At 49.5% G+C, this 21,124-nt stretch overlaps 1 protein-coding gene across 1 annotated transcript in view; it reads right to left on the reverse strand.

The window, feature by feature from the left end:
* ST13 (ST13 Hsp70 interacting protein) overlaps nt 1-21,124 on the reverse strand; it is a 238,412-nt gene that overhangs the window by 198,627 nt on the left and 18,661 nt on the right. The window contains exon 4 of the mRNA XM_075321923.1: nt 6,902-6,972. Within this exon, the coding sequence (XP_075178038.1) occupies nt 6,902-6,972 (71 nt within the window). The remainder of the gene's footprint in view (nt 1-6,901; nt 6,973-21,124) is intronic.

Below are 21,124 nucleotides of genomic sequence, written 5' to 3' on the forward strand. Positions count from 1 at the left end.
GCTGCCTGGCACACCTGTTGAGCCGTAGCCTGGTGTCGTAATGCCCAGGACGCACCCACGGCTCTGGTAGAATGGGCCTTCAGCCCTGATGGAACCGGAAGCCCCGCAGAACGGTAGGCTTCAAGAATTGGTTCCTTGATCCATCGAGCCAGGGTGGATTTTGCAGCCTGCGATCCCTTGCGCTGACCAGTGACAAGGACAAAGAGTGCATCCGAGCGGCGCAGGGGCGCCGTGCGGGAAGTAGATTCTGGGTGCTCTACACCAGATCCAACAATGCAAAGCCATTACATATCGATGAAATGGATAAACGGAAGGTAAGGAGATATCCTGATTGTGATAAAAAGGGGATACCACCTTAGGGAGAAACTCTGGGATCGGGCGCAGCACTACCTTATCTTGGTGAACACCAGGAAGGGAGTTGTGGATGACCGCGCTGCAAGTTCGGACACTCTCCGAAGAGACGTGACCGCTACCAGAAAGGCCACTTTCTGTGAAAGTCGAGAAAGTGAAAACATCCCTCAGAGGCTCGAAGGGCGGCTCCTGGAGAGCAATTAATACCCTGTGCAGATCCCATGGGTCTAACGGCCTCTTGTACGGAGGGACAATGTGATAACCCCCCTGCAGGAACGTGCGTACCTGAGGAAGTCGTACTAGGCGCTTCTGAAAGAATACCGACAGCGCTGCGACTTGTCCTCTAAGGGAGCCGAGCGACAAACCTTTTCCCAATCCAGATGCAGGAAGGGAGGAAAAAGGAGACAATGCAAATGGCCAGGGAGACACTCCCGAAGCAGAGCACCAAGATAAGAATAACTTCCACGTCTAGTGGTAGATCTTGGCAGACGTGGGCTTCCTAGCCCGTCTCATGGTGGCAATGACGTCTTGAGATAATCCTGAAGACGCTAGGATCTCGGACTCGATGGCCACACAGTCAGGATCAGGGCCGTAGAATTCAGTGGAAAAAACGGCCCTTGGGACAGTAAGTCTGGCCGGTCTGAGAGTGCCCACGGTTGGCCGACCGTGAGATGCCACAGATCCGGGAACCACGACCTCCTCGGCCCGTCTGGGACGACTAGGATGGCGCGGCGGCAAGCGGAGCTGAGCTTGCGTAGCACTCTGGGCAACAGTGCCAGAGGTGGAAACACATAGGGTAGCTGGAACTGCGACCAATCCTGAACTAGGGCGCCTGCCGCCAGAGCGCTTTGCTCGTGAGACCGCGCCATGAAAATCGGGACCTTGTTGTTGTGCCGAGACGCCATTAGGTCGACGTCCGGCATCCCCCAGCGGCTACAGATTTCCTGACACCATTCTGGGTGCAGAGAACATTCCCCTGCGTCCATGCCCAGGCGACTGAGGAAGTCTGCTTCCCAATTTTCTACGCCCGAGATGTGAACTGCGGATATGGTGGATGCTCTGTCCCCCACCCACGTCAGAATCCACCGGATTGCCTGGTAGGCTTGGCGATGCGTGTTCCGCCTTGGTGGGCGATGTCTGCCACCGCTGTGGAATTGTCCGACTGAATTCGGATCTGTTTTCCTTCCAGCCACTGCTGGAAGGCTTGCAGGGCAAGATACACTGCCCAGATTTCCAGAACATTGATCTGAAGGATGGACTCCTCTGAAGAGAGTCCTTGACCGTCTGAGAAGGGAAACGTTCCTGTCTAGGGACGTCGACTCCCCAACCCATTGGCAAAGCATGTCCCATTGAAGTGGACGCAGATGAAACTGCGCGAAAGTGACTGCCTCTGTATGAGGCGTCTTAAGGGGTGTGACTGGCCTTGAAGGAGAGACTGCACCCCCGTCTGTAGTGAACGCTGCTTGTCCAGCGGAAGCTTCACTATCGCTGAGGGAGTGTGAAACTCCATGCCCAGATATGTCAGCGATTGGGTCGGTGCCCGATGTAACCTTGAAAAGTTGATGATCCACCCGAAACTCTGGAGAGTCTCCAGCGCCACGTTCAGGCTGTGTTGGCATGCCTCTTGAGAGGGTGCCTTGACAAGTGGATCGTCCCAGTAAGGATCACAGAGTGACCCTGAGAGTGCAGGACTGCTCCCACTGCTGCCCTGAACTTGGTGAAAACCCGTAGGGCTGTCGCCAGACCGAAGGGCAGGGCTACGCACTGAAGATGCTCGTCTTCAATAACGAAACGTAGCAAACGCTGGTGCTCTGGAGCAATCGGCACGTGGAGATAAGCATCCTGATATCTATTGATGCTAGGAAATCTCCTTGAGACATTGAGGCAATGACGGAGCGGAGGGTTACATCCGGAACCGCCTGGCCTTCACGTGCTTGGAGAGCAGTTTTAGGTCCAGAACGGAACGGAAAGAGCCACCCCTTATTTTGGCACCCCAATCAGATTGGAGGAAAAAACCGTGTCTTGTTCCTGAAGAGGAACAGGGATTACCACTCCTTCTGCCTGCAGAAGAGCCTCGGCTCGGTAGGGGGGGGGGGGGGGGGGGGGGGGAGTTCTGAAGAATCGAGCCGGAGGACGAGAACAGAGCTCTATCCTGTACACGTGAGACACAATGTCTCTCACCCACCGGTCTGTGACCTGCAGCAGCTAAATGTCGCCAAGCGGGAGAGCCACCAACCGCGGATGCGGAGAGAGAGAGCTGAAGTCATGAGGAGACCGCCTTGGTAGCGGTTCCTCCTGCAGCCCTCCTTGGGCGTGATTGAGCCCGGCCGGAATTTGAGCCCCTCTGAGCCTTTTGAGCCCTTTTGGACGAGGACAATTGGGACCTGCCCGAGCCTGGGGAGGACCGAAACCTCGACTGTCCCCCCAGGACAGCATTACTAGGGTAAGTCGCAATGCAGACATTGCGAGGTTAAGGGCACCCCCTGCGGCACAGATGTACATGTGCTCAAGACCAGCTGCGCAAGACCAGCTGAAATAGCTTAGAGTGCCCATACGGCTGCGAATGCCGGAGCGACCGACACGCTGATAGCTTCACAGACAGATTTCAACCAGAGGTCCATCTGTCTGTCAATGGCATCCTTAAGTGACGTCCCATCTCCACTGCAACTATGGATCTAGCCGCAAGCCTGGAGATTGGGGGATCCACCTTTGGACCCTGGGTCCAGCGCTTTACCACGTCAGGGGGAAGGGATAACGTGTATCCTTAAAACGTTTGGAGAAAACGCTTATCTGGTAAGCGTGGTGTTTCTGAACTGCTGCTCTGAAGTCAGCGTGGCCAGAAAAAAACGCAATATACGCATGAGATACTGAAAAAGGATTTCTCCTGCTGTGAAGCTGACTCCTCCACTGGGGGAGCTGAGGGAGCAATATCCAACATTCCATTGATGGACGCTGTAAGATCATTCACTATGGCGTCACCATCCGGTGTATCCGGATTGAGAGCGGTGTCAGGACCAAAGCCCTGATCAGCTGCGTCTGCCGCATCATACAGAGAGTCCTCCCGCTGGGACCTTGACCAGTGATGAAGCCGAGTGCCGCACCCAGCGAGCTAGCTTAGGCTGTCTGGGACTGCCGTCCGTGTCAGAGCCTTCACCCTGGAATGCCTGGGACCCCCCCGGAGCACTGATTATGTTCCAAATGAGGGTGGCCAGGGAGCATTAATCAAGATTGCCCATGGCCTGTCTGGACTGCAAAGTCTCTATCCCATGACAATCTATCAGCCGAAAAAGCAACTCCGTCCCTGTCCCTGGACAGGGTTCACAGGTGGTTCCTTTGGCCACCTCTAGTAGAGACCCCGGCTGACCAAGTGCTACAGGGGAGCATTGCACACAATGGGGGTCAGTGGAACCTGCCGGTGGAACAGTATCACATGCAGTAAAAGCAGCATAGAAAGCCTGTGTTGCTTTTTTGCTGCTGTATTCTAGCCATCTATGCAATGTATAGCATACAAGCATAAACACTTCAGCACATGCAATACAAGCAGCATAGAAAGCCTGTGCCTTGGCGCCCATGCTTTTTTGCTGCTGTTGTCCAGCCCTCTAGGAGAATATAGCCAAGAGTAGCGACCGTACAGTGCAATGTATAGCATAGAAGCATAAGTACAAATGAACACTTCAGCACATGCAATACAAGCAGCATAGAAAGCCTGTGCCTTGGCACCCATGCTTTTTTGCTGCTGTTGTCCAGCCCTCTAGGAGAATATAGCCAAGAGTAGCGACCGTACAGTGCAATGTATAGCATACAAGCATAAGTACAAATGAACACTTCAGCGCATGCAATACAAGCAGCCTAGAAAAACTGCCTTAGCACCCTTGCTTTTTTGCTGCTGTTATCTCGCCATCTAGGAGGGCATATAGCCAAAGATAGCGACCGTACAGTGTAGTGAATAGCATACAAGTATAAAATACAAATGGACACTTCGGTATTTAGTGGGGTCAGCACTTCAGGTGCTGCTTACCGCCCGCCTATAACGCGGGTGTGTGGTCGCCAGAGCCCTGTGACTGGTCGCCCAGAGCATGTCTCCGTTCCCCAGCTCGGACTGCGTGCAGGAATGGCTGCCGGCGTCCTTCTCCAGCTCGTGTGACGAGGGGCGGGCCGTGGGCGTGCCCCAGCCAAGAGCGGGAAACTGGCGTCCCACTGTGTCCAGTGAAGGGGGCTGGAGAATGCAAAGCAGACTCCAGCCTTCGGCGCTGACTGTCCGTACAGCGTCCCGCCTCACCCCTGACTGGCAGGGCTGGAGGCGGGAACGAAACGAAAACTAGGCCGCAAAGCCGGGGACTCGAGTAATAAGCGCGGCCGTCCATGTGCACGGCCAGCGTGGAAGTCCCCGGCGCACCACAAGTCCCAGCCGCGCCACAATGTAAAAAACACCCAGCAGCGGCCGGCGCGGCAGTTCCCAATACATAAAGTCACCCAGCAAAGCTGTAGTGAATAATAGCACGAGCGCTCCGCGCTGTCGCCCCCGGCGCACTAACACTCCCAGCAATGCTGGAGTGTGTGTGCGCGCTTGCCCGGGGACACAGAGTACCTTAATGTAGCAGGGCCTGTCCCTGACGATACTCAGCTCCATATCCAGCAGGTTCTCTGGGTCTGTGGATGGAGCCCGGTCTCAGTGCCTGGAGACCTGTAAGATCCCACTTCGCCCAGAGCCCTGAGGGGGGATGGGGAAGGAAAACAGCATGTGGGCTCCAGCCTCCGTACCCGCAATGGGTACCTCAACCTTAACAAACACCCGACAAAAGTGGGGTGAGAAGGGAGCATGCTGGGGGCCCTAGTATGGGCCCACTTTTCTTCCAACCGACATAGTCAGCAGCTGCTGCTGACTAAACAGTGGAGCTATGCGTGGATGTCTGACCTCCTTCGCACAAAGCAGAAAACTGGTGAGCCAGTGATCCCACTGGGGGTGTATAGCCAGAAGGGGAGGGGCCTTACACTTTTTAGTGTAGTGCTTTGTGTGGCCTCCGGAGGCAGTACTATACACCCAATCGTCTGGGTCTCCCAATGGAGCGCCGAAGAAAAATATTTTTCAGGCATAGTGCAAAGCTCAGATTGGAAGAACTAGCATATTGGGAGTGCAAATTTTGGTACAATAGTAGAATCCTCCAAACATTGACCCCATATTGGAAATCATACCCCTCTGGAAATTCATCTATGGGTGTAATGATGATTTTGACTCCAATGTTTTCCAGAACCAAGTATCCATTGGCTGTTGCAAAGTGAAAACTGCATGTTTGTCATTGTAGTGCCCAACAGATTGTACTTCGGGAGATACGTACCATGTAAATTAAGTGGGCTCTCCTCACTACGGGAATGCCAAAAATGTGGATGCTAAATGCAGTTTAGACACACTGTGGGGCTCAGAAGGGAGGGGGCATTTCAATTTGGAAGCACAGATGTCACTGGTTTTCTGGATGTCTCTTTTCCAGCGCCTTTGTGCTACCAGTAATGTAGAAACCGCCTTTATTTCGGTTACAAGATGATAGACCCGAGTGCTTTTTGTTTACAATTTTATTGGTAGGATTTTAAAGACATAACATTTAGGATCACCTAATTCTCGGGTCACATTTATCTTGTGCTGTAAACTGACTACTTATATGGGGTTTATATCTAAAATCTCCAAAATACATTATTCAAATGAAACCCTGGTTGATCCAATCACTACGAGGCAGCAGTTACTCTGGACTAAAGGCCCCGTTACACGCAACGACATTGCTAACGAGATGTCGCTGGGGTCACGGAATTTGTGACGCACATCCGGCCTCGTTAGCGCGTTGTTGGGTGTGACACTTACGAGCGACTGTTAACTATCCTAAATACTCACAAAATCGTTGATTGTTCACACGTCGTTCATTTTCAAAATATCGTTGCTTGTTTGGGACACAGGTTGTTTGTCATTCCTGAGGCAGCACAGATCGCTACGTGTGACACCCCGGGAACGCCGAACAACAGCGTTCCTGCGTCCTCCAGCAACGAGGTGGTCGTGTCGTTCATGCGGTTGCTCTCCGCCCCTCCGCTTCTATTGGTAGCTCGCTGTGTGGCGTCGCACGAACCACCCCCTTAAAAAAAAAACAAAAAAACACGAGGTTGTTCACTGCCCACAGCGATGTCTTTAGGAAGGTAAGTTCGTGTGACGTGTACCTGCGATATTGTTCGCCATGGGCAGCGATTTGACCGTGACGCACAAACGACGGGGGCAGGTGCGATCGCTAGCGATGTCGCAGCGTGTAAAGTGGCCTTCAGTCTCTTCAGTTAGATTAAAGACAGACAACAATGAATCATACACCAGAGTCCAAAATGTCTCCATTTGATTAAAATACAGAGTGCTGCTTCTATTTTTTCCACCATTTCACCCCATTTAAAAAGGTTTCCCCCTGGTTTTTCAGTACAATACATGGTAAAATAAATGGGGTAATTGAAAACCACAACACATCTCTCGTATAAAACAAGTTAAAAGAAGGGAATAAAAAAAAAAAAATAATAATTTTGTTACCTCCAAGTCATCGCTTCCCATTTCTTGAGGGGCTTCATCATCTGGAGCAATCACTCCTTCATTATCAATTTCTAGAACAAAATGAAGATCATATAATTATTATGACTATATAATATATGCTTTCCCTTTTTGTATTTAATTACTGAAATAAATTAACTTTTTGATATTCTAATTTATTGGAGTAGCACTTGTAGTAGCATAGATAAAGAGATCTTTAGAAAAAGTGTTTCATAATATCCTTTATGATATACTAATGAGTGCAGGGACTATTCGCAAGGCCATTACTTCTCCTGACTAGCCGGTCCTCTTAGCATGTAACCACACCCACAGGGGCGTGCTAACATGCTATTCAACGCCCATTGTCATCAGTGGTGACGCGTGTACCTGTGTCCATTGTTAACTCTTCAGAGGCCGGGTTTAGGGTCAGGCACATGATCAGAGGTCCTGGTGCTTCTGATCATGTGCACTAGGAAGCCGGGTGTAGACGTCCCGGCTTCAGAGAAGTCTAGTGTGCATAACCGGAAGCGTGCGGGACTTCTGATCATGCGCCTGACCCCAAACCTGGCCTCTGAAGCGGTGACAACGGACACAGTTACGTGTGTCACCGTTGAGGACGCTGGGCAATGGGCATTGAATAGCATGAAATAACCCCCTAGCGACTAGTCCCTGCGCTCATTAGCATATCATAAAGGATCTTCAGGAATACTTTTTCTAAAGATCTCTGTCTATGCTAGTGTATACAGGGACGGTTAGGCAGGAATTAGCAATATGCACCCAGAGCTGCTCGTGGTTCGGGAGCATATTGCACCTGACAGGCTTCCTTTAAAGATAAATCTCCTATCTTGTTGTTTCCTATGGCATTTTTATGCAAACGTTTTTCTGGGTAAATATTTCTGCCTCAGATGAAGCCACATATAAGATTGAAACCGGGTAACCTCTATCTAAAAATCTCATTTTTAACTCATGTGCTTGTCACCAGAACCATTCATTATCACTATTAATTTTCCTTAACTGCAAAAACTGGCGGTATTATTTATCTCATGCAAAACACAATATGTGGTATACGTTGTATTCGGTCCGTGTGGTTTTTTTTTTCTACATTGGCAAGACCATCAAACCGCTGTGTCTAAGATTCAGAGAGCACTTTCCATCAGTTGCTTCTGGGAAGGAGCTCTTCTAAATTAAACTTATATGGGATATCTATCAATCTAATCCTGAAGTCGCTGGAATCAGGGTCTCTGCCCTTATATTAGGCTGCTCTCAGATTACATAGATAAAAACTGCTGACAGATTCCTTTTAAAATGCAAAGACACAGGATCTCCACCGCCACCTTTCCATTTTTTTCATCTCCTGACTTATTTTTTCTTCCTTCTTTCATGTTGGTTTTCTGGTTTCTCCATTTTATGAAGTCAGTATGTTGTATAACGAGTAACTGTACATGTATAAGGCTAGTTTCACACTTGCGTTGGACGGCTTCCGTAGCATTGCGTTGTGTGACGGATGCGTTTTATATAGTGGCACAACGGATGCTACGGATCGTACAAAACAACGGAAAGCTTTTTTTTTTTTCTTCTTTACAGTTTTACCGGCAGCAGACTATTGTGAATGATCAGCTGATTGCTCTCACATGCCGGCGGCCGGGCGCTCAGTTGATCGTTCGGCCACCGAGAATGTGTGCGGGGGGCGGAGTGCGGAGCCGAGCGGGCCATGGCGCTGAGGACAGGTGAGTGTGAGAGTGTGAGTGTGTGTGTGTGAAGCCCCGCAAGTGCAGTGTCGGTGCATTACCTTCAGGGACTCCACTCAGCTGGATCTTGTCACAGGTAGGAGATCTTCTTTTAGGATTGTCGTGACGCCACTCTCAGAATTGCGGTCAGTGGGGACCGCCACTGCAGGTTAAGGGATGCCTGGGGCTGATGGTGGGTGCAGCCAGTTGTAATAGCCTCCTGAGAGTGAGGCAAGCCCCAGGGCCCTGTGTAGGTGTGTAGAACCACAAGGCGCAGAATAACTCCACACAATCAGAATGTCTTTCAGGGGTTTTACTCACAGTTGATGGCAGGGTGAGTAACCCGGGCGTAGCTGGGATGAACCAGGCTGGAACCAGGTATCCTTCAGGCTGACTGATGAGGGTGGCTACCGACTCGCCTTCCTTAGCCCTTCTGTGGTTTGTGGTAACCCCGACTTTTAGTCCCTATGGGGGTCACCCAGGGAAGTAGCTGCTCCCCTCGTTTGTTTGCCGTTTGCTTGTCGCCTGGACCAGATCACTCCAGCTGCTTGCCTCCTGTGAACTATGGGCCCTAACTGTGGCTACGTGGCTGCGGCTTTTGTGGTGTTGTGGCGTGGGCTTTAAGGGCCCCACACCGGCAGGTTTAGCAAGGAAAGGTGGATCTATCCCCGCACCGGGATCTGCCGCCCGTTTGGGCCTGGTACTCCCTGACAGTCTCCGTACTTTCCACTACACTGCTCTCTCTCCAGCTGTGTGTGGTGTTCGGGCAGCACTACCAGGTGACCGTTCTCCCCCGTCGGTAGTCACTGCGCGGACGCTGTTAGACTGCAACAGCTCCAGGGTCTGCTTCTGCTCTTCCTGAGCTGCACACTAAACTGGCTCACTCGTGGGACCTGCACTGCTGCTCCTGTCTGAGCTCCACTTCCATGCTCCTCACTCCTCCACACTCTGCTTCAGACTCCTTACTCCTCCTTCTCTTTCCCCTTGTGCCTGCCTACGCCACCTAGCAACCAGGCTCTCTACCACACCCCTTGAGTGGAGATGGAGGCTTTGCCCCCTCCACTCCTCAAGTGGAGGTGAAGGCTTTGCCCCCTCCTGGGATCCCCAGGGGTCCTCTCAAAGGTACATGTGTGAGACCTGATCACTATGCGCCTGTGTAGTCACACCTCGGTCAGCCTTCTGGATTACCTGTTTGTACTGTCCCCAGCATGGGTGCAGTACTCAGTGGTGCCTGACCAGGTCAGGGGCGCCACATGTGTACATACATACATGCGGAGTGGAGTGCGGGAGGGGGCGGAGCAGAATGGGGAAGTGTCGGGCTCCCTGCACATGTAGCGAGGGTAAATATCGGCAAAGCACTTTGCTTGGTTACCTGATATTTACCTTGGTTACGGGTGCAGGGAGCCAGAGAGAGCATGCGCAGTGAAATCCTACGGATTGCGCTGCTCAAAAAAACGTTACATGCTGCGTTCCTCCCGCCTGGCGCAGCGTCAAAATAATAATACTGCGTCGTCCAGCGGATGCAACACTGACACTTGCGTTACAGTGCGACGTCCATACAAGTCTATGGAGAATAGCGCAGTGCGTTAACGGACTGCGCTATTCTCCATAGTGACGGACTGCGCTGAACGCAAGTGTGAAAGTACCCCAACACAAGTAGCAGACATAGCTCGATGGACCACTATTGTTTACATGGCCCAACAGCGAAGAACAAAAAATGAAAGTTGTGAAATTCAGGTTAGGCTGGAGGAACCGGTTTCTCTGAGATTATAATTCTTATTCCTCCTACAGAAAAATACAAAATACCACAAATTGTGAGCTGCAGATTTGCCAGGGATGAAGAGAATCTAGTGTTAGGCCTCACTCACAGATCAGTAATTTAGCAGACACTTCTGGTTTGGGCATACAAATACTGATGAAACACTGACCAAAGATACAGATGTGTGAATGAGGCCTTAGAGCAGGGGTCTCAAACACGCGGCCCGTCAGGCTGCTTCGTGCGGCCCCCAGGCCCGTGCCCCTGTTCACTATTGCGGCCGGTGCAGGGGCCACAGCCACTGTCTGCACTTTGTTAGATGTGTGTTGCCGGCGCTGCGCTCTCAGAAGCAAGGACTGTGCGCGCGCAGCGCCGGCAAAACATTCATCTAACAGAAATCGCTGCCAGCGGCTGCGGTCCCTGCACCGGCCGCGATAGTCACCGGGGCACGGGCCTGGGTGCCGCACGAAGCGGAGGTTAGGAGCCGAGGGAACGCGGGACAGGTGAGAAGAATGGGGTTTGTTTATTTTTTGTGTATGTGAAGGACGGCACATTAACCCCTTAGCGACCTATGACGTACTGGGTATGTTATGGCTCCCTGGTACTTAAAGACCCATGACATACCCAGTACGTCATGGCGAAATCGCAGCCCCGGTGGCTGCGATCGCCGTTTGCATTGTCAATAGCAAAAACCTTAGATTCGGGGAGGAGGGAACCTCAGGAGGGGTGGTGTCTCCTCCCCGGACCTACGGAGGCTGTGATTGGCTGTGCGGCGTTCGTCAGCCAATCACAGCCACTGCAATGTTACAGCCATTGAAAATGGCTGTAACATTGAAATCCAGCCCTGATCAGTGCAGCTGTAGGACCGATCATTGGCTGGAGCTGTGTGACCTCTGTTTCACCCGCCTCCAGCTCTGATTGGAGAGACCGGCCTTGTGACCGATCTGTCCAATCACTGTGGATCTGGGGCCGGAGACCGCCCCCTCACCTTCACTCCGGCGTCTGTGGGTGGAAGGAAGCCGAGAGCGATCGGTAAATATAGCGCCCCCTTTCACCCGCAGCCACTGCCCCCCCCCCCCCCATTACTACAGGATGGGGACAGGGTGGGCACCTGTCTATAGGATGGGGACAGGGTGGGCACCTGTCTATAGGATGGGGACAAGGTGGGCACCTGTCTATAGGATGGGGACAAGGTGGGCACATGTCTATAGAATAGGGACAAGGTGGGCACCTGTCTATAGGATAGGGACAAGGTGGGCACCTTACTATAGAATAGGGACAAGGTGGGCACCTTACTATAGAATAGGGACAAGGTGGGCACATGTCTATAGGATGGGGACAAGAATGGGCACATTACTAAAAGATGGGGACATTACAAGGATGAGCATAATACTATTGGATGGGGAAATTAGAATAGGGACAAGGCTGGGGTCATTACTATAGGATGGGGACAAGGTGGGTACATTACTATAGGATGGGGAACATTACTAAAAGATGTTGGCCAAAATTTCTATATAGTGATAATTGTAACACTCAGTTACAAGAGAGGGATAAAATGTAAAAAAAACAAAATAAGGCATGACTTTCTTTACCATCAATTTTTTTTTTATAATTATATATATATATATATATATATATATATATATATATATATATATATATATATATATATATATATATATATATATATATATATATATATATATATATATATATTTAACCAAAGAATGTGCACATTTGTTATAATAAACAAGTGATAAATGTTGAAAATCAGTGATCCAAAAGGTGTGTAAAAAAATATATATGGTACCAATAAAAATGTCACTTTGTCCTGCAAAGAATGCGGCCCCCCAAATTATTTTTTTCCTCTGTGCGGCCCATACACCCAGCCGAGTTTGAGACCCCTGCCTTAGAGGGAGATTTTACCTCTTCGTGCAGTCAGTCTGTAGGATTATTACTGGGTAGAGAATTTTCTCTTTACAGAGGACTACAAGTCTCAAGATAGTTTTAAAGTATGGTGGGGTGTCTACAGATTCATTGCTCCAAACACTCTTCCACAAGTCACATGACACTTACGCAACAAAAACTCCTGTTCATTGCTAATTGGATATATAAAAAGTAGATTTTATAGTAATTTACTATGATACTATCGGCCTGCCAGAGACGCTCATATCAGTGATCGTAGGGGCGGAGGGAGAACCAAAGTACAATCTGAGACTTGCGTGATGGAGGGTCAGAGACTCTGACTCAGTAATGTGTCACTTACTGGGTTACTTTCTGGTAATATGACAACTTTCTATGCTTCAGGTCTATCAGTTCTCTGAATGTTTAGCCCAGTATGACCCCAACTGCAACAATGACTGGCAGATTTCTATGTGCATTCTACAAGGACAGAAAGCTGCCAATCAGTGGTGGTTGGGGTTATACAATGCTCAAAGTATAGAGGACTGCATTATAGCAGGTTTACTAGTCCTCTAATGAGAATATCTTGCTAATAAAATAGTGATTTTATTAAAACTACAGAAAATAGCCCAGTAAGTGACACATCGCTGGAATCAAAGTCTCTGGCTCTACATTATGCTGCCCTCAGATTTGATGTGAAAAACCTCATGAAAGCTTCTCTTTAAAGGAGTTTTTTTTCCAATTTATTTTGTACTTCCTTTAATGCATTCCTATTTTCTCTTCTTCAGGCCCCACAACGACTTCCAGGATTTCACGCTTCTTATTTTATCCTCTATCAATCCCATGATACATCAGCACAGCATCACATTGGCAGCTAGCACCAGTATTTTCTTTGCCTACTGTGGGAACTTCGAGATACTGTGTTATTATCCTTCTCCTTTAATTTCTCCTAAATCCGCTAATAGATTACACAGGTCTGCGACTAAAAAGCTGTTTGATTATTTTCATCTAATTTCCATGTATTTTGGTGTGCTGAAAATGAAAAAAAATATTGAAAAAAATCCTGGACGTCAGGATTTGCCACAAAATGCAAAATTCTCTTTAAAATTTAGTTTTGAAAGTCAAAGAAGGGAATTTTGTTTACTTACCGTAAATTCCTTTTCTTCTAGCTCCAATTGGGAGACCCAGACAATTGGGTGTATAGCTTCTGCCTCCGGAGGCCACACAAAGTATTACACTTAAAAGTGTAAAGCCCCTCCCCTTCTGCCTATACACCCCCCGTGCATCACGGGCTCCTCAGTTTTGGTGCAAAAGCAAGAAGGAGGAAAAGTTATAAATTGGTTTAAAGTAAATTCAATCCAAAGGAATTTCGGAGAACTGAAACCATTCAACATGAACAACATGTGTACACAAAGAACAACAGCCCGAAGGGAACAGGGGCGGGTGCTGGGTCTCCCAATTGGAGCTAGAAGAAAAGGAATTTACGGTAAGTAAACAAAATTCCCTTCTTCTTTGTCGCTCCATTGGGAGACCCAGACAATTGGGACGTCCAAAAGCAGTCCCTGGGTGGGTAAAATAATACCTCGTAATAGAGCCGTAAAACGGCCCCTTCCTACAGGTGGGCAACCGCCGCCTGAAGGACTCGCCTACCTAGGCTGGCATCTGCCGAAGCATAGGTATGCACCTGATAGTGTTTCGTGAAAGTGTGCAGGCTCGACCAGGTAGCCGCCTGACACACCTGCTGAGCCGTAGCCTGGTGCCTCAAATCCCAGGACGCACCCACGGCTCTGGTAGAATGGGCCTTCAGCCCTGAGGGAACCGGAAGCCCAGCAGAACGGTAAGCTTCGAGAATTGGTTCCTTGATCCACCGAGCCAGGGTTGATTTGGAAGCCTGTGACCCTTGACGCTGGCCAGCGACAAGGACAAAAGAGTGCATCCGAGCGGCGCAGGGGCGCCGTACGAGAAATGTAGAGCCGGAGTGCTCTCACCAGATCTAACAAGTGCAAATCCTTTTCACATTGGTGAACTGGATGAGGACAAAAAGAGGGTAAGGAGATATCCTGATTGAGATGAAAGGGGGATACCACCTTAGGGAGAAATTCCGGAACCGGACGCAGAACCACCTTGTCCTGGTGAAACACCAGAAAAGGGGCTTTGCATGACAGCGCTGCTAGCTCAGACACTCTCCGAAGTGATGTGACTGCTACTAGGAAGACCACTTTCTGCGAAAGGCGTGAAAGAGAAATATCCTTCATTGGCTCGAAGGGTGGCTTCTGAAGAGCCATCAGCACCCTGTTCAGATCCCAGGGTTCTAACGGCCGCTTGTAAGGAGGGACTATGTGACAAACCCCCTGCAGGAACGTGCGTACCTGTGGAAGTCTGGCTAGGCGCTTCTGAAAAAACACAGAGAGCGCAGAGACTTGTCCCTTAAGGGAGCCGAGCGACAAACCTTTTTCCAATCCGGATTGAAGGAAGGAAAGAAAAGTGGGCAAGGCAAATGGCCAGGGAGAAAAACCCTGATCAGAGCACCAAGATAAGAATATCCTCCACGTCCTGTGGTAGATCTTGGCGGACGTTGGTTTCCTAGCCTGTCTCATAGTGGCAATGACCTCATGAGATAACCCTGAAGACGCTAGGATCCAGGACTCAATGGCCACACAGTCAGGTTGAGGGCCGCAGAATTCAGATGGAAAAACGGCCCTTGAGACAGCAAGTCTGGTCGGTCTGGTAGTGCCCACGGTTGGCCCACCGTGAGATGCCACAGATCCGGGTACCACGACCTCCTCGGCCAGTCTGGAGCGACGAGGATGGCGCGGCGGCAGTCGGACCTGATTTTGCGTAACACTCTGGGCAACAGTGCCAGAGGAGGAAACACATAACGGAGTTGAAACTGCGACCAATCCTGAACTAAGGCGTCTGCCGCCAAAGCTCTGTGATCTTGAGACCGTGCCATGAATGTCGGGACCTTGTTGTTGTGCCGGGACGCCATTAGGTCGACGTCCGGCATCCCCCAGCGGCAACAGATCTCCTGAAACACGTCCGGGTGAAGGGACCATTCCCCTGCGTCCATGCCCTGGCGACTGAGAAAGTCTGCTTCCCAGTTTTCTACGCCCGGGATGTGAACTGCGGATATGGTGGAGGCTGTGGCTTCCACCCATAGCAGAACCCGCCGGACTTCCAGGGAGGCTTGCCGACTGCGTGTTCCGCCTTGGTGGTTGATGTATGCCACCGCTGTGGAGTTGTCCGACTGAATTCGGATCTGCTTGCCTTCCAGCCACGGCTGGAACGCCTTTAGGGCAAGATACACTGCCCGTATCTCCAGAACATTGATCTGAAGGGAGGACTCTGGCTGAGTCCAAGTATGTGTCTCCTCTCCAGCGTCAGAAGTGCTGACAGGAATGGCTGCCGGCGTTCTGTGGGGAGGAGGGGGCCGTGGGCGTGCCCTAGAAAGTGCGGGAATCTGGTGCCCCACTGTGCTGAGTGAGGGGGGAGGAGGATACAAAGTATGCTCCAGCCCTCAGCGCTGACGTCCTGTGCAGCGTCCCGCCCTTCCCCTGACTGGCAGGCCTGGGGGCGGTAATATGCGATACTAGGCCGCAAAAGTCGGGGACTAAAGTTATAAGCGCAGCCGGCAAATAAGCGCGGTCGGCGCGGTAGTCCCCGGCGCACTAACACACCCAGCAGTGCTGCAGTGTGCATGGCACAAGCGCTCATGCGCGGTCCCCCAAGGGGACACAGAGTACCTCACAGTAGCAGGGCCTTGTCCCTGACGATACCCGGCTCCTGTCCAGCAGATTCCCCAGGGGCTGCGGAGGGAGCACGGTCCCAGTGCCTGGAGACCGATTAGGATCCCACTTCACCCAGAGCCCTTAAGGGATGGGGAAGGAAAACAGCATGTGGCTCCTGCCTATGTACCCGCAATGGGTACCTCAACCTTAACAACACCGCCGACCAGAGTGGGGTGAGAAGGGAGCATGCTGGGGGCCCTGTTATGGGCCCTCTTTTCTTCCATCCGACATAGTCAGCAGCTGCTGCTGACTAAGATGTGGAGCTATGCGTGGATGTCAGCCTCCTTCGCACAAAGCATAAAAACTGAGGAGCCCGTGATGCACGGGGGGTGTATAGGCAGAAGGGGAGGGGCTTTACACTTTTAAGTGTAATACTTTGTGTGGCCTCCGGAGGCAGAAGCTATACACCCAATTGTCTGGGTCTCCCAATGGAGCGACAAAGAAATTACTATTAATTAATTCACATCAATGCATTGAAGATATATAAATGCTAAAAAAATATAACTTTCAAAGAAAAGAACTTTCAGAGTGAGCTAATGAAACCAGCATCAACATTTTGCAAGCTGAATGACCGGGCTCTGACATGCCCGAGCTTGTTTTAATTGTTTTATCTTTGTTCTCGCCTGTTCACACTTTTTAATCTCAGTTCGTGTTAGCTCTTCATATTCAACCATGTTTCCCAAAATTAGCATTATGGCTCAGCGGAAGTGTATTAATTCACCTGACAGTTTGTTACATTTGTGGTGAATATACAGTGTTGAAGCAACAGCTGAATATTACAGACTTTGTGAAAAAAAGTATACTTCGCATATTTCGGACTAAAGCTTTGAGATCAAGATAAAGCTTGGGCGCCTCATAAAGTGTGCAAACGGTGTGTGGAGGACCTCCGAAATTGGTTAAAGGGTAAGAAAAAAAGCTTTCAGTTATGGGATTCCTATGGTATGGCGAGAGCAAAAGAACCATAGTGACGATTGTTACTTTTGTTCATCCGATGTGAAAGGGTATAATTCAAAATGGAAGCATTCCATTTCATACCCCAATATTCACTCAGCCATTCGTCCCATCCCTCATGGCACAGATATACCAGTACCCAAGGCCCTGGCTACCTTAGAAGAGATAACTATGTCCGATGAAGGTGGAGTCATACCTAAACCACATGAATCAAGTTCTGACTTTGAAGATGATACAAGACCAAAATAGTTTTTCCAGGAGGAGATGAATGATTTGGTTAAGAGTCTTAAATCTTCCCAAAGATGCCGCTGAGTTACTCGGCTCAAGGCTCAAAAGCAAGAATTTATTGTTGCCAGGAGTGTGTTTTTCATGGTTCAGACATCGTGAAGACGAGTTCGTTCCTTACTTTGCCCAGGAAGATAAGTTGGTTTATTGCATCGATGTTGAAAGTTTGATGGGTCAATTCAAAATCCAATATGATTCAACGCAATGGCGTCTTTTTATAGATTCTTCAAAAAGAAGTCTCAAAGCAGTTTTACTCCATAACGGTGGTTTTTATGCTTCCATTCCTGTAGGTCATTCCGTACACCTCAAGGAAACCTACGAGAACTTGGAATTGGTTCTTCGTAAACTTAAATATGAAGACCACGGTCGGCAAGTGTGCGGGGATTTGAAAGTCTTGTGCATGCTGCTTGGGCAACAAGCTGGGTATACCAAATACCCTTGTTTTCTGTGTCTATGGGACAGTCGAGACCGACAATCACTGGACCAAGAAGAATTGGCAGCCGAGGGTGCTCACAGTTGGTGAAAAAAAAAATGTCCTCCGAGAAACTTTAGTTCCTCCCCATAAAGTTCTTCTACCACCTCTCCACATCAAATTGGGATTGATGAAGCAATTCGTAAAATCACTTCCAAAAGATGGTTCAAATACTTGGTCGCCAAGTTTCCAGGCCTCTGAGGCAAAATTGAAGAAAGGTGTGTTCGTCAGACCAGACATTAGAAGGCTGATCAAGAGTTTCTCAATACCATGATGCATCCTCAAAAAGAAGGGTGGATTGCATTTCAAGAGGTCGTAGAGAAATGTTTAGGCAATAACAAAGACCCTGACTACACACAAATCGTCGGACGAATGCTGAAAGCATTTCAAGCTTTAGGTTGCCTGATGAGTTTGAAAGTGCATTTCCTCCATTCCCACCTTGACAACTTTCCTGAAAATTTGGGAGCTGTGAGTGAAGAGCAAGGTGAACGATTCCACCAGGACATTAAAGACATGGATAGAAGATACCAGGGACGATGGAGCGTTACAATGATGGCAGACTACTGTTGGACGCTTCAGAAAGACATTACAGATGCTACTCACAAGCGTAAATGTACCAAGAGAAGCCTCACAGGGAGGAAGAATCGATTTTAGTGTGTGTTAGTGAGCTCATTGCAGTTAAAAAAATTATTTTCATGAAACATTTGTAATAAAAAACGGATTTTTGTGTACTCACCGTAAAATCGTTTTCGCTTAGCCATCATTGGGGGACACAGGACCATGGGTGTTATGCTGCCTATCTATAGGAGGACACTAAGTAGATGCAAAAGCATAGCTCCTCCTCTGCAGTATACACCCCCTGGCCGGGCCAGGCAACCTCAGTTTTAGTACACAAGCAGTAGGAGAAAAAAAAAAAAAAAAAAAAAAAAAAAAAAAAAAAAAGAGTCATAACCAAATTAGGTATTGAGAGAACCAAGGCCCAACAGGGCAACAGGGTGGGTGCTGTGTCCCCCAATGATGGCTAAGAGAAAACGATTTTACGGTGAGTACACAAAAATCCGTTTTTCTCTGACGCCTCATTGGGGGACACAGGACCATGGGACGTCCTAAAGCAGTCAATGGGTGGGTAAACAATAAACAATGCAACCCAAGGACTAGGAACCAGTCCCAGATAGTGGAGTACCTATCTCAGTAGGCGCTCCTGGCTATCGTTTGCAGAATTTTCCTACCTAGGTTCGCCTCAGCCGAAGCCTGGGTATGGATTCAGTAATGCTTTGAAACAGTATGTAGGCAAGACCAGGTCGCAGCCTTACAACTCTGTTCCACTGAAGGCTGATGCCTAATGGCCCAAGAGGCTTCAACTGCTTGCGTGGAATAAGTCCGCAGCTAACTAAGAATGGGCTTAAGTTGCAAGCGGTAGACTTCCTGGATCGCAGAGCGAATCCAGCGAGCCAGCGTTGCCTATGAAGCTGTCTGTCCTTTCTTAGGCCTTTCAGGAATGACGAACAAGGAGTCTATGTTCCTAAAGGGGCTGTCCTGGGTACGTAATATCTGAGAGCCCTCACAAGATCTAGCGAATGTAGAAACCTTTCCTGGACTGGGTGTGGACAAAAAGGAAGTCAGAACAATGTCCTTGTTCATATAAAACGGGGAAATAACCATCGGAAGAAAATCCGAACGGGGGCGTAGAACCACCTTGTCCTGATGAAAGATCAGAAAGGGTTCGCGGCAAGAGAGTGATGCCAGTTCCGAAACTTGTCTGATGGACGTAATCGCCACTAAGAATGTTACCTTCCAGGAGAGAAGAGCAAGAGAAGTTTCCTTAAGAGGTTCAAAAGGGGACCTTTGGATACCGTCCAAAACGAGATTGAGGTCCCATGGGTCCAGCGACCGTTTATACAGGGAAACTAGATGGGAAACACCCTTGAGGAAAGTCTTGACTTGAGGATTGCAAGCTAGGCGGTATTGATAGAATATTGAGAGAGATGAAACCTGCCCCTTAAGGGAGCTGAGGGCCAACCCCTTTTGCAACCTGACTGCAAAAAAAAAAAAAATAAATAAATAAAAAAAAAATAAAAAAATCAAGAATTCTGGGGATCGCCAGAGGCATAGGTTGGACATTAGATTCCCTGCACTGGGAAAGGAAAGTTTTCCACGTACGGTGGTAAATATGGGATGAAGGCCGGCTTTCGAGCACTGTACAAGGTGGAGATGACCGCAGGAGAGAATCTCCCTCTTTTTAAAGTCCAGGTCTCAATGGCCAGGCCATCAGCTTCAGGGCTCTGGAGTTCTGATGGGAAATGGGCCCTTGGGTCAGCAAGTCTGGGATGCTTACGAGGCGCCATGAGCAATTGTACTAATTAAGCATACCAGGTGCACCTGGGCTAGTCCGGTGCTATTAGAATCACCGGGACTCCTTCTGCCTTGATCTTCCTGATTACTCGCGGCAGCAGGGGCAGAGGCGAAAAACATTTAAGTTGGACGGAAACGACTTCAGGAGACTAGAGCATCCGCGCCAATGGACTGTGGGTCACGTGACCTGGCTAAGAACGCGGGTACCTTTGCGTTCAACCTTGAGGCCATTAGATTATTATTATTTATTTGTAGAGCACCATTAATTCCACGTCTGGTGTACTCCAGTGAGTGCAGATGTGTGGGAATACTTCTGGGTGGAGAAACCACTCTCCGGCGGCCAGGCCTTGGCGACTTAGAAGGTCCGCCACCCAGTTTTCTACTCCCAGTATGTGCAACGTTGAAAACACAGACCCCCGTCGATTCGGTCCAGGTGAGGATCCTGAGGACCTCGAGATAAGCCGTCTTGCTGCTGGTACCTCCCTGCTGATTGACATAGGCCACAGCTATTGCATCGTCCAATTGGACCCGAATCAAACGACCTGCTAGCAGAAAAGGGGAATGACCTGAGCGCGAGAAGATCGCGCTGATTTTCAGGATGATTTCTGGGAAGGGAAGACTCCTGGGGTGTCCAACATCCCGAAGCAGTGTGGAGCCAGTACGCTGCTCCCCAGACTAAGAGGCTGGCGTCCGTGGTCAGGAGTAGCCAGTCCACTTGGGGGAGAAAAACTCCTTCTCGATATGGAAGAGGACTGAAGCCACCAGTAAAGCGCATACCTGACTGAAGGTGTCAGGTGAAAAGTTTGCGCAAGCTGCAGTGGGCGGTGGTGTGGCTAGGCGAGCAGCACTGCATCTATAGCCGCTGCTATCGTACCTAGCACTCTCATACTGAATCGTATGCAGTGACAGGAGTACGTAGAGGGCAGTGTATCGCTTGTTGTAGAGCGGTCGCCTTGACTTGAGGGAGAAATATCAAGCCCCGAAGAGTGTCCA

The sequence above is a fragment of the Anomaloglossus baeobatrachus genome, chromosome 8 (genome assembly GCF_048569485.1).
Source record: "Anomaloglossus baeobatrachus isolate aAnoBae1 chromosome 8, aAnoBae1.hap1, whole genome shotgun sequence".
Classification (NCBI taxonomy): Eukaryota; Metazoa; Chordata; class Amphibia; order Anura; family Aromobatidae; genus Anomaloglossus; species Anomaloglossus baeobatrachus.